Source organism: Onychostruthus taczanowskii, unplaced genomic scaffold, assembly GCF_017590055.1.
Source record: "Onychostruthus taczanowskii isolate IOZ18803 unplaced genomic scaffold, ASM1759005v1 scaffold6, whole genome shotgun sequence".
Taxonomy (NCBI): domain Eukaryota; kingdom Metazoa; phylum Chordata; class Aves; order Passeriformes; family Passeridae; genus Onychostruthus; species Onychostruthus taczanowskii.
The window spans coordinates 8,572,349-8,584,532 of NW_024503679.1; the positions used below are offsets into that span (position 1 = coordinate 8,572,349).

At 39.5% G+C, this 12,184-nt stretch overlaps 1 protein-coding gene across 2 annotated transcripts; it reads left to right on the forward strand.

Annotated features, from left to right (window-relative positions):
• The first annotated feature begins 1,128 nt into the window (after nt 1-1,128).
• On the forward strand, nt 1,129-7,834 carry LOC121343471 (CDC42 small effector protein 2-B-like). 2 transcript variants are annotated; one of them, XM_041418677.1, is made up of 4 exons: nt 1,163-1,559; nt 3,095-3,302; nt 3,730-3,831; nt 4,368-7,143. In XM_041418677.1, exons 2-4 carry the CDS (start codon nt 3,249-3,251, stop codon nt 4,440-4,442), a joined length of 231 nt encoding a protein of 76 aa, XP_041274611.1. In that variant the 5' UTR covers nt 1,163-1,559; nt 3,095-3,248; the 3' UTR covers nt 4,443-7,143. The 2 variants fall into 2 exon arrangements, with proteins under 2 accessions (XP_041274610.1, XP_041274611.1); XM_041418676.1 differs by lacking the exon at nt 3,095-3,302 and having other exon boundaries at nt 1,129-1,559; nt 4,368-7,834.
• Nucleotides 7,835-12,184: the final 4,350 nt, after the last annotated feature.

Here is a 12,184-nt window from a genome sequence, read left to right on the forward strand (position 1 = left end):
TTTTAGCTGTTTTGGCCCCAAGGTTCTTCCAAAGTGTTAATAATTGTTTTGTACTCTTCACCTTTTTACCAAGCAAGATGCACTCTCTAAGTTCCATGCTCAAAACTTGCACAAGCTTTGCTGTCTTTTGCCACACCTTGTCATTCAAATATGTCATTCAAACATACAAGTGTTTGAGGATTTAACATGATCTTGATGACAGATGAGCAAAGGAGGGATAATGAACAAATTAGAAGCATGGTGGTTTTTAGAAGGCGTTTAGGCTGAAATACACAGCTCCTTGCATGAGCTCGGTATTGACAGAGCTGGGGTGAAAATGACAGCCAGGGGGCCCAGCAGTAATCCCGGTTTAACGCTGAGCTGGGGCAGGGGGATGGCAGCCTGTGGCAATATTCACTAACTGTGCCCTCATTGTCCTGCACTAACAGCTCGGGGCAAGGATTTTGCATGATCTGACCTTGAGTCTGAAGGCCAGTTGGGAAGAATAATTATGTTTAGTGATATTATTTATCAATATTACCATGTGTCTATGCAAACATTCAGGTTTTTGGTTTGATTCAGGCCAATATTTTCCATTGATATTTTGTAAGTAGAATACAAGAAGTCTTTGAATACTTTTTAATACACATCAGTGGTAGGAGAAATTGATTGTTACACTCAGGGAAGTTTATCCCAGCATTCCCAAAGCTCTGGGGTGCTTTAAGGCCCCGGGCTCCAGCAGGGCTGTGCATCCTGCCAGCACATCCAGCGTCCGTGTCTGCGCGTGCTAGCCATTCCCAGGCCCTTTGTCTCCTCGCCTGGATGATACTGCTGCCATGGTGAAAAACAGAGAGAAGAACAACAGGATATTGTCCCGTTCTGGTCTGTGTGCCAACTGTGACAAAATGTTGTTTTCTCCTTGCTTCGGGGATTCTTGTTGGCTTTTATTTGTCTTGGGTGAGCCTGAAAACATTAAGATGTTTTTAAAATTCTTCTAGTTAGTGTGGAAACCTTGAGTCTCTGGGAGCAAGGTGGTGTCCCATGCCCTGGCACACACATTCCTGGCCTGGGGGATGATTCTCTGAGTCACGCAGAGGAAAAGAAGCGTTCTGATGTAAAAGACAACAGGAAGGCGTTCGGCACGCCGTGTGCCAGCAGGACACCTGCAGAGCTGCCGCAGGGGTGGAAGTGAGCCACGGGCTGCACGGGGGTGCTGAGGAAGCTGCACGGCTGCACAAATGTGACGCCAAAGCAGGGCTCTGTTCTGGGTCTCTGCGTTTCTGACACCTGTGGGGACGCGTGAAGCGCACAGGAGCCTTGTGCAGCAGCGCAGCGCAGCGGAGCCGCCGCAGGGCACGGGAGCGCGGCGCAGCGTTCTTGCTTGGCCAACAGGACTAATTATAACCCCGCAATATGAACTGCAAATGTGCTGAAGCTGCCAAGACGGGAGCTGGGTGTGTGCCAGCGCTTGAATGAGGACGCACCATCCTGTCAGGACTCTCCGGGAGCAGCAGGCAGCAGCGAGGTTCGCACGGAGCCCCGCGCAGGGAGATGGACACGCGGGGTGCGGCAGGAGCACGGTAGGAGTTCGGCGGCTGCTTTGGGATGTCCTGTCAGTCTGCTTTGCCCATAGGTGATCTCTGTGCCGTGACACACTTGAGAAAACCTTAGCTTCCATGTGGTCACATTAACGTGCAGCAACCCCCCAAAACCCACGATTAATGTGAAGTGCTGGCAAAAGCTTTGACTTGCGCTTGTCTTTATGGTTGTGTGGACCACTGCCCCTCCCGGCGGTGATAAATGCCATTGTGAGGGCATGAGGTGAAAAATGATAATTGAGGCAGATAACGAATTGTATTCAAACCACCTAGGACAAACTGGAATAATATGACATTCTGCAGAAATGTATCATATAGACTACTTAAAAAAAAGGGGCAGACATAGCCTGCTTTGAAAGATAAATCGCAGCAATTTAAGAAATCTGCTTGAAGTGAGACATGATGAAATGTTACAAAACCACAAAAGTGAAAGAAATAGATGTGGTAATTACATAATTGTGGGACTACATAAGAAATGTCTATGAAGGAGGAAATGCCTATGAAGCTTATGCTGGTTTGATGTGAAAGCTTTAGTGGGGGTTCAGAAAGATTGATTTGATGAAACTATACTGTTAACTTCTGTTAAGCTGTAAGCTTCAAAAAAAAAAAAAAAAAAAAAAACTTTCTTTAAATGAACATGTTGTGATGTTTTAATGATCTGGGGTATGAAAAATTTGATAGCAAAGGCTACTCTATAACCCAAGCTTTGCTTTGAGCAAAGATACATTAAAAAAAAAAAAAAGTCAGCAACTACTAAAAGTTGGGCTGTCTCCTGGCTTCACAGTACTTAGAGTCAGTGAGTTTAGACTTCTGTGTTAATATTTTTATAAATTCTAGGCTCTGATGACTGGGTTTCTTGCTGGTATGCAAGTCTCTTCTTTTCTCTTTTACGGGCTATTTGGAGATGTGGAAGGCTCTTTGGTTTGAGCTTTTCCCTATCTACGTAGAGTAACCAAAGGACTTCTATGTTAATATTTTTATAAATTCTAGACTCTGATGACTGGATTTCTTGCTGGTATGCAAGTCTCTTCTCTTTTACGGGCTATTTGGAGATGTGGAAGGCTCTTTGGTTTGATCTTTTCCCTATCTACGTAGAGTAACCAAATCATATGTAAAGCCTCAGTTTGTAAATGTTAGCAGGTCAATCTGTTCACAGCTGGTTTCTTACAAAACAGTAAAGTTTCATAGCTTAAATTACTTATAAAAATAATTTGTAAGTATTGGTTAGCTTTGTGTACAACCAGATCACAGACTGTTAAACAAGACTTGGCTTAATTCCAGCATTGATTTTATAATATTTCCATAAAGAACTTCCAATACTCTCTGTAAATATGCAGAGTTCTTAACCCTGATTTCTGACGTGAACATAGTAATTTTAAATTGATGCTCCTCTCCTCTACAGGTATGTTTAAGAATGTAACAGTCTTGGTTTAGTCTTTGGAACTGCCTATTGCTCAATAACTGTTATAAAACTTTGATATATTTGAATATAAATTTAAATATTAATCTCTTTGCAGGTATACTTATCAGATGCTTTCTGTGATCTCTACCAGTGAATCTGCACAAGCATTTCCTTTCTAAGCTCACTCTAGGAGCTGCACTTGTCCTTGTACTGCTCGAACTCCCAGAGAATTACACTTAACAAGACCGTTTTACCTACTGAGAAATACAATGACTGAGTTCCTGGTTTGTTTTAATTGGTGCAATGGTGAACAGCCCCCACCGGTAGGTAGATGCACAACTGCCACCTTTTATTGGATTTGAAATTTTGTCTTCCAGTTACGTGGGAAACACTTTCATTACTGTTGTTTTGGTTAGTTTGGGCAAGGTAATGCAAAAGCCAAAACCAGTCCTGTTAAGCTATGTTTGAACTGTGTGTTCTTTGCCAAAAACTTAGACAGTGTGACTGTTTGCAGTTCTCAGGCCCTGACTTTCCAGCAGTAAAGAAAGCTTTTGCTAGAATTCAATTACCAGGAATAAAAGTGACTTTCATAGTGTCCTACTGTGAACAGTCTGAAACTTCAGCCTGCTTGCCATGAGGTGTCATTAGGGGTCAGTCCTGGCTATCTATTTTTATCTTGGCTACTTGTTTCTGGCTGAAAGCTGCTGGTGATTTCTGAATAGAGATCTAAGATATCTTATTTTCTCACAGAAGAGGCGCCGGAGACTGGACCGGAATATGATAGGAGAGCCAATGAACTTTGTGCACACCGCGCACGTCGGGGCCCGGGACATGAGTAGTGACTATTCCTCAGTAAGTGTGCCCCCCTGGGAGAAGCACACACCTCCCCTCAGTAAACTGTAGAGCAGGTAGCTAATTAAACACTAGGTAATTGTAAAAAAAGAGAAAAACCTTGAGGGGTTTCTTTATCAATAGAGTAGCGTCAGAACAGAACTGTCTTTTGTTTGGTAAACATGAGATACTGTGGGAGATACACTGAGAAGGAAATGCTCATTTTCTCAGTTTACTCACTATGAGAACCTTTTGGGTGCAGGTTCTATAGATGCACTTGATACTAGAAGCAAATCGCTTTGAAGTCAAAGCTGTGGAGGGTGAGGGATGTAAGAATAAGTGGATTTTGTATAGAAAAATGCATCTCAAACACTGATTTAAAATAGTATTTAACAGTCCTGGATTTAGTTATTATTTCTCCCTGCTCTTTAGACTCAGCATATGAGTTGGGACTCAGACCTGGCCCACCTGCCCTTTCAAATTGATGCCCTTAATAATTGCTCTGGCAACCAGAATTTAGAAGATGTGTCTTCTAATAAGCTTTTTTTTCCCCCTAGGCTGTGTCAATTCAGGACCACATGAAGTCTAAAGGTGGCTACACAAATGGCACTTCTGCAACTGTTGAAATATAGGAAACTGAGAGAAGGCTGAAATCTGCTCTGTCTTATGAGGAACCCCTGGACTGTGCTTTCATATTCTCTAAAACCTTGTTATCATGGAGTAGGGAGAGTGCATGAATTAAAAATAGGTCAGTATGAGCTTTGGTGTTCTTCGCACAATATCACCTGAATGAATTATTGTAAATTATCCTGAAAATGGTCTGTCATGGTAGTGTAGTAGAAACACCTGTAATTTGTCACTGTGGATGACTTCCTAGCTCTGTCCCAAAAGCTTCTCAAAGCTGTCATATAGTATGGGATTGGAGGTCAGTATGAATTGTCTGGGATTTTGGCATCTGTCTTTTTCTCCTCTCAGGAAATGCAGAGGATTTTTAATTGGAAGGTATTGCATGATTTCCCTTCTTACATGGGATAAACTGAGTTGCTAAGTACGACCTTGTAGCTGCCAGATAACTTTGGATCTGTTTTTTAGATGCTTTACAACCTATTGCATAAATCTTTGGTATTTTTTAATGCCTTTTGATAGTGAATGAACTCTAATGTAGGATAGTTAGCTGAGTCTGCAAAACACAGTGAAACTTCTGCCTTGCCGAGATAACACTTTTGTATCTAAAAATGGAGCTTTTGCAAACATGAGAATTAGAGCAAGAGATGTGTCCCTCAGTGACTGGGCTGCCTCCCATCCATGCACACACAGTGCTGTGACTGGCAGCTATTGCTGCAACACAGCTAATTGTACCTACCAGTTAACTTCCAGTGGTGCTACAATATGCTCACACCTGTGTGTTAGTTTTGCTTGACCACCATTGAATTTTAAACTAAACATGTTTAAGATCCCTCTCTTTGTTACCTCTCTGTAACAGCAACCACACAGGACTTCAAGGGATATCTTGCTTGTCTTTCTGGCTCCTTAATTTCAAGACTGTCTGTTTTATATTAAATTAATATTTTCTTGCATGTGGTGTAAGTGTTACGGCCATGTGAAGGACACACGTTTAAAGAAAATTGTGAAAAATTGCAGGAGGGTATTGAATGGAAACAGCATTTTGCAGAGTTCCAGCACTTCATAAATATTTAAATAAATATCCATAAATATTTAGACATTCTCAAACTAGAGTTTATTACTTAGTTCTTATTCATCTTTCTGTTAAGTGACATGACAAAACTGCTGAAGCTGAACTCTGTTTTTCTCTTACCCAATCACTGACAATTGTTCCCCAGCTCAAAATTCTGTATGACTACCATTGTAGAAACAGGAAATCTGCTTGCTCTCATGGGATTAACTAATTATAAGTGTTTAAATTGCTGCCATATCAGCACAAGTTATGCTGGAAGTCAGCAAACTCTGCCCTTGCTCTCGGCAGAAGATCAGTTAGGAACTTTTTTCCATTTAAAAAATTTATAGCTGGCAAATCTTTTAACTTGTATGATTCTATTTGTAGTTGTGATACTTCTTAAATCTAGGCTGCTGGCTTTGCTGGATTGTTAGGCTGCCTTTTCTGGGTATACTAGGGAACTTAAAACATGAATGGTAGCTCTGTGTTTCTGTATATGTTCAAAAAAACAGCTTTTCCCCTCCCCCATATTTTATCTTTTAGGTCCAAAAAGGAAGAGGGAGTATTGCTTTCTGTAACAGTCAACAGCTGATCATAACATTCTGTAACCACATAAGAGAAATCTAATATCCATGTCTTGCTAGATCCTTACTCTTGAATTAGAATGCACACCAAATTTTAATATGTTTTAAAATTAGCATAGTTAACTGTACATTTAGCTTTTTCAAGTCTTTTGCATTTCTGTCTTCTAACTTGAGATATAGTCTAACAGCCTAGTTAAGATACAGAGTTTAAAGAAGCTAATTCCTGTATAGTGTTGAGGATGCAGAAAGTGGCCAAGTTGTTTGAAAGAATAGATTCTAATTCATCTGCTATTATACAGAGTTAATGCATTCAGTCATCTATACCTGGCCAGAAAAAGTGCTGATAGGGCAGTTGTCATGAAGAAAATGGGCTGTGTTTTGTTAACATTGTAAGAAAACACACTGAACAGGAGTTAGGGTTTCTTGAAGAGCCATTCCGTAGATTTAAAATTAGTGGTATAACTAGAAATAAAGGAGTAGGTGAATATTTCAGTTCTTCTCTCTAAAAATAAATGAACAGAAAATTTGTTATTAAACACTTATTTAGAGAAAAATCCTAGTTTTGATCATGTAAACCAAGTAGCACCATCTGGTGTGAAAGTAACCTATTTTCATCAGACTATATAGTATTATATAGGACCATAAAAAAGTGCAACATCATTAAAAAGAAATGTTTTGCTATTACATTAAGAGTGTCACTATTTTTAAAGATCTAACAAACATAACACATGTCTTAGGGCTTAGGTATTTTTTGTTCCATATTTAGAAACCTTATGTACCTGTAATCTGTCATGTAACTCAGTATAAGCCTATCTTAGTTATAATAAATACGTTGAACTGGGCACTTGCACTCTTTTCATATTGTGGAAAATGTTGATACTTTCTCTGCACTGAAAACCTGTTGGTTAAGTGGATGGATCAGCATGGCTTGAATTTTATTGCACAGAATGAAATTTCTCCACTAGAGAGCACAATTTTACATCAAGTCTTCTCTGTTCTATGCAAGCTCTTACTCCATTGTGGGGTTGGGTGGATTTTTGGGCTTGACTGAAATAAAGTACAGAAATAATACCAGTTGATCAAACTTTTAAATCTACATTGTAGGCTGTGAAGACCTTACATCAAGACAATCAAGAAACATTGCAGCTCTGACATGATGTCATTTTATGGTTTCTTTTTTTAGTCAGAAGTAAAATAACTTGCAAGCAGAGCAGGATCAACTGGTTTTTATGTAGTCTGGCAGAGTCTTAGCACTGTTTGCTTCCTTGGGAAAAAGAATTTGGGATGGCGAGGTATTTTCAATTCTTGCTGTCTTATCCCTTGGTGTTCCTGCTAGGCTTTACTGACTGCTCCACAATACTGCATACACCTGTGGTCAATGTATAGAAAAGGTATTTGTCTTTATCACAGCCTAATATGTCTTTTTTATCTCCTGCAGAGCAGCTTTATACAATTACAGGTGTCAATGCTGTGCTCCAAGTTGCCTGTGATATGGTAACTTGCAACCCACACAAGTGGTACTATTAGTTTGTATGCTCTTGCCATATTGGACTACCAGGTGCTGTTGTAGCTTCCACTCTGTATAGACAAAAAATGTTGAGAGATTAATAAATACCTTTAATCTTACTATGCCAGTAAGAATAAGCATAACTCAACAGTGTTAAAATCCATGTTCATGGAATTCATTATATGTTACTAAATATGGTATCAATGGAAAAAGAAACTCCAATCTGTCAGTGAAAGATGATTAAATGGCTGCTCCTGACCATGTTTGGATTTACTTTGCTGTCAGCACTGTCACACTGCCTTGAAAAGCCAACAGTTGAAGATAAGAACAATCTTGTCTGCCTTTCATAATTGCTGTGGAACTACAGGAAGAAAACAGTGCTGTTTTACAGTGGTGCTAAGATATTCTCTGATGAGTGGGTTCCTGTAAGGCTTCCAGATACTTTGTGGTTAATGCCTAAAATTCAAAATTTTAGCTGTTTACCTATAAAGGTGGAGTCCTGAGTGCCTAAAGAGATGCTGTAAGTGCTTGGTGCCTGGACTTCTACAGATAAACGGTCCTTCCTTCATACACAGAGATTTGTGTGACACAAAAGGCTCAAGGTACTTAGACCAGTAATTTTCCTGTTAATATTTACGTGATTACACTGCATATGTAAAAGGTTTCTCATCCTGTACAGAATAGATCCTCTCTGACAACTGGTCTGTTGGACAGTTGTTTCCTCAACCGAGCATTAAGCTGTGCAATTAAACCTTTCATCACACACAGCTCTAAGCCAGTTTTTCTTTGCTATGTGAAAGCATAAAGTCCCACTGTTATTGCTTAACTCTTCCTACTGCAGGGAAGGTGTTGAAGAGCTAACAGGCTGATCAGGAACTACAGAAAAAATGAGATATGGAAGTGAGGGAGATTTAGCCACAGAGAGGCAATGTGGTGCACATTAATGACGAAGGAGCAGAACACGCTCATGTTGACGTTTCTTATCTGCAATGCACAAGACAGCTTTGATATCAGTTGGAAAATACTCATAATATGTGCATAATTGGTATATGGAGGAAATTAGGCACTTAAATGCATGACTAAGCTGGGACTTTGAGACACAGATTGCCAATATAACTTTAATGAATGGTAGTATCCTCTTCCTGCAATGGCTTACAAAGCTGTTTTCAGAAAGAACAGAGCCACCCACAAAGGTAGCTCTGGTTTCAGCTGTTGCAGACTGATGCCATGTTTATGTTTGAAAGACAAGAGAACTTTTTCTCTTTTTTTTTCCTGCTATATATGAGGTTGCAGATGTTCTAAATGCCAAGGCTTGCTGCACCCACAGGAACACTAGCCAAATAAAAACTAATTAATAAAAAATAGCAGTAGTAAAAGGGTATCTGCCTTTGGTCCACTGCAGTGCCAAAACTTCAGGGAAATTAACTAGATCCAGATGATATTCAGATTCCAGGTTTTGGGAGGATATGGACCTTGGAGTGAAAGGTCATGAAGAATTCCTTGTGCCTGAGGGAGTTTGGGTGACAGTTTGTTGGACTTTGCAGACTGGGATGCCAGAAGGTCACCATGGCTATAGCAGATTTCCTGCTGTTTTGTAGAGAATGGAAAGATGAAACAAACTTTCTACTTTGAGTAGACAGGGACATTACTGGTATGTGCTCTTGTGCCAAAAAAGCTCTCAGCTTGAGGTGCTTGATACTGAACCACAGCTCCTGTCTTCACCTGGGAGCTCAGAGATGGACAAGCTCCTAACGAAAAGCTGTGCCCTTTCAGGAGGATGAGGCACAGGGCACCCATGGCACGGTCAGCTTCAGCCTCTGCACTGCCTAAACCCAGCTCATCAAGCATTGCAGAATGGCTACTGAACACCCTGTGGCTGTCACTTGTTCCATGCATCCTGTTTATGTGCATCCCATTAGCATGACCAATATCCTAAACTGATGCCCAAAACCTTAGTTCAAATGGAAGTTCTCTTAACCTAGTTTTAATGTAAGAGGGTAGTAATGGTTGGACAAGAACCACAGCTTTGTTGAGACCTCTGCAATTAATTACTTATGAAATCAAGGCCACAAAACTGTGTTGAAACTACTTTATTCAGCGAACCTTTTAAATTTTTTGTTATTAAAACAATGTAAATGGGAAGAATATTCTAACAAATGTTAAGTTTCCTCTAATATTTGTATATGAATCCAAACTGAACAAAACCAAGGTTATTATTACTAAGGGCCCATCCTAATTCAGAGGAAAAAAAATGTTGAATCATGTCTTTTACTGTTTTAATATATTTGTTTTAATATATATGTATATATTTAGACCATCTTAAATAATGTGTAAAGAAATAAGCCATTCTTTTAAACTGAGATTAGTATGATTGCTCTGGCTTACTGAAAATTTTAAAAATGGACTTAAAATCTGCATTTAAATCACTGGAAGAGAATTGAATGTGCTTTTAAAGCTGACATTGGCTTGTACAAGTGGATGACTAATTAATTTCGTATTTCTTCATCAAAGAGCTAGAAAAAGTGGTTACAGGATTCTTTTTATTTTATATATAATAGTGTATTTACATGCATCTGATCTTGCTGGTGCTTAAGAAATAGGTGTACATTTTTACATAACTTACATGAGTCTAAAGATGAATGAAGACTGCCCTAATAACCAGTAATTAGTGAGTTGTGTGTTATTAAGGATTCATAGATCTGACATAACAATGGTATTTATTGTAGTCAGAAATCTATTTTTTAAAATTTATCAAATATATGCAAGTTTGAAAGTTTGGACTCAACGTGAGCTGAAGCTGCAGATTAATGGTGAAAGAAATACCCTTTTAAATGCAGTTACCCACATTTACCCTTGCAGTCTCTACCACCAGGGAATATTAAAACCTGACTCAATGCCTTGGAGGGTGTGACACAAGCTTAACAATGTAATTCAAAAGTAAGGTTTACAGTGCTTCATTAATGCATGCTAATGGGGCCTTGCTGCATAATGGTGTATGAGTAAGCCTTTCACTCATTTCTTTCATCTATTTGAAACACTACCTTGGAAATGCATTTCAATTAGTTATTCTCTCTCTGCATAATATTCAGTGAACTAGGGTATCTCTTCCTTGCAGAAATTAGTGTTTCCTGGTGTTCAGATAAGGCTGTTGGTACATGGGGAAAAGTTGCTAAGCACGTGTTTGTATTAAAAAATAATTCTGAAATGCTGTCCTTTGTATGTTTTGGATCAGCCTCTTGCCAGGAGATCCAGGTCCCACGGGGCTGTTGCACATGTCCCTGTCACTGCCATGTGTGCCTGTCTCACAGAGACAGCAGGCTTCAGCAGCAATGTTTCCTGTACCCATTTAATCAAGAGGTTTCACAGTGTTATTTTGCTGGTTTGTTCCAGACTCCAGCCAAAAAGCTGTGAAAATATGAGGCACTGAAAGAATTTATAGGATGGAGTAAAATGTTTTTTGGTTAAGCTATTTCCTTTTCCTCATCACCTGCTTTATTCTGTCCTACTGTTCTACTGCCTACTAAATTTCTTAGAAATATGTGCAGCATTTGGGTCAGTGTTCTTTCTCAGTTCTAAACCATATAGTCCCCCTGCACTGCAGAATACATGTTTAGTGTAAAAAAATGCTTTCACAATGTCTTTAAACAACCATCAAGGCAGGGGACATCAAACCAAGCATACACTTTTGAGACAGCAATTTCCTTTTATTCAGAGGAAATTATAATCCTTTCTCCTTGGCCTATTTTTATTTCCAGCTGCAAACAGAATAAAAACTGCTGTGTTTTCCTGGGGAACACAAGGAGAAGGATTAGTATGTGGCAGGACAGGACATGCCGCCATGGAATCTGATCCTGGGAGCAGCTACGCACTTGTAATTCAAATTAAACACTTCTTCCATGCCCAAAATACAGTGTAATGTACCCATAGCTCATTACAGATCACAGAATTGGCAGATTTATTGAAGTAAATCAGTATTCACTTGTCATCCAGATCTTGTTAGACTCAGAAGAAGAGATAGTAGTTGGCGTAAAGTGTCATGGTTACTCTGACAACAGCACCAGAATAGAAACACACAGATGGACAATGTACTAGCCTGTTTTTTTAAATACCAGTTCTGCATAGAATATTAATTATTAGCTGTGTCACAGTGTGCCATTATCTGTTTAACTGTTTAAGCACATGAAATTGTTAGACACACTTCTGCAGGTCAGCAATTTTACAAGATGCACAAGCCTGTTCTCTTGCTGATATAATGATGAATTGCAGATTGTCACTAAGTGAAATAAAAGGCCTGTCTGTTACCATCAAAATATCGGTACTGATCATAACATTACTTATGTACAGGTATGTAAACATTACTCAGTTTTTACAGCAACAGAACAGCTTCTTGACAATTTGCCACAATGCAGCGGGGAATGTTCTCTGGGATGTTCTATATGCCTTTGTTCTTAAATGCACAGAAAGGGAAAAACCATGTGTGCAGGAATCTCCTTCCTCAGTAGTAATAACTAATAAACACTTGGTTTGTGAGCAACTCAAGCTGAGTTATCCACTTAAGGCTTTGATTTACTGATGCTGAAGTGGAGCTCAACTCTCATACTCTTGGTC

Coding starts and splice junctions, on each gene's coding strand:
- LOC121343471 (XM_041418676.1), top strand. CDS start 1,452: ATGAGGACGCACCATCCTGTCAGGACTCTCCGGGAGCAGCAGGCAGCA. Junction 1,560..3,729: donor CGGGGTGCGGCAGGAGCACG/GTAGGAGTTCGG, acceptor ATTTTCTCACAG/AAGAGGCGCCGGAGACTGGA. Junction 3,832..4,367: donor TGAGTAGTGACTATTCCTCA/GTAAGTGTGCCC, acceptor TTTTCCCCCTAG/GCTGTGTCAATTCAGGACCA.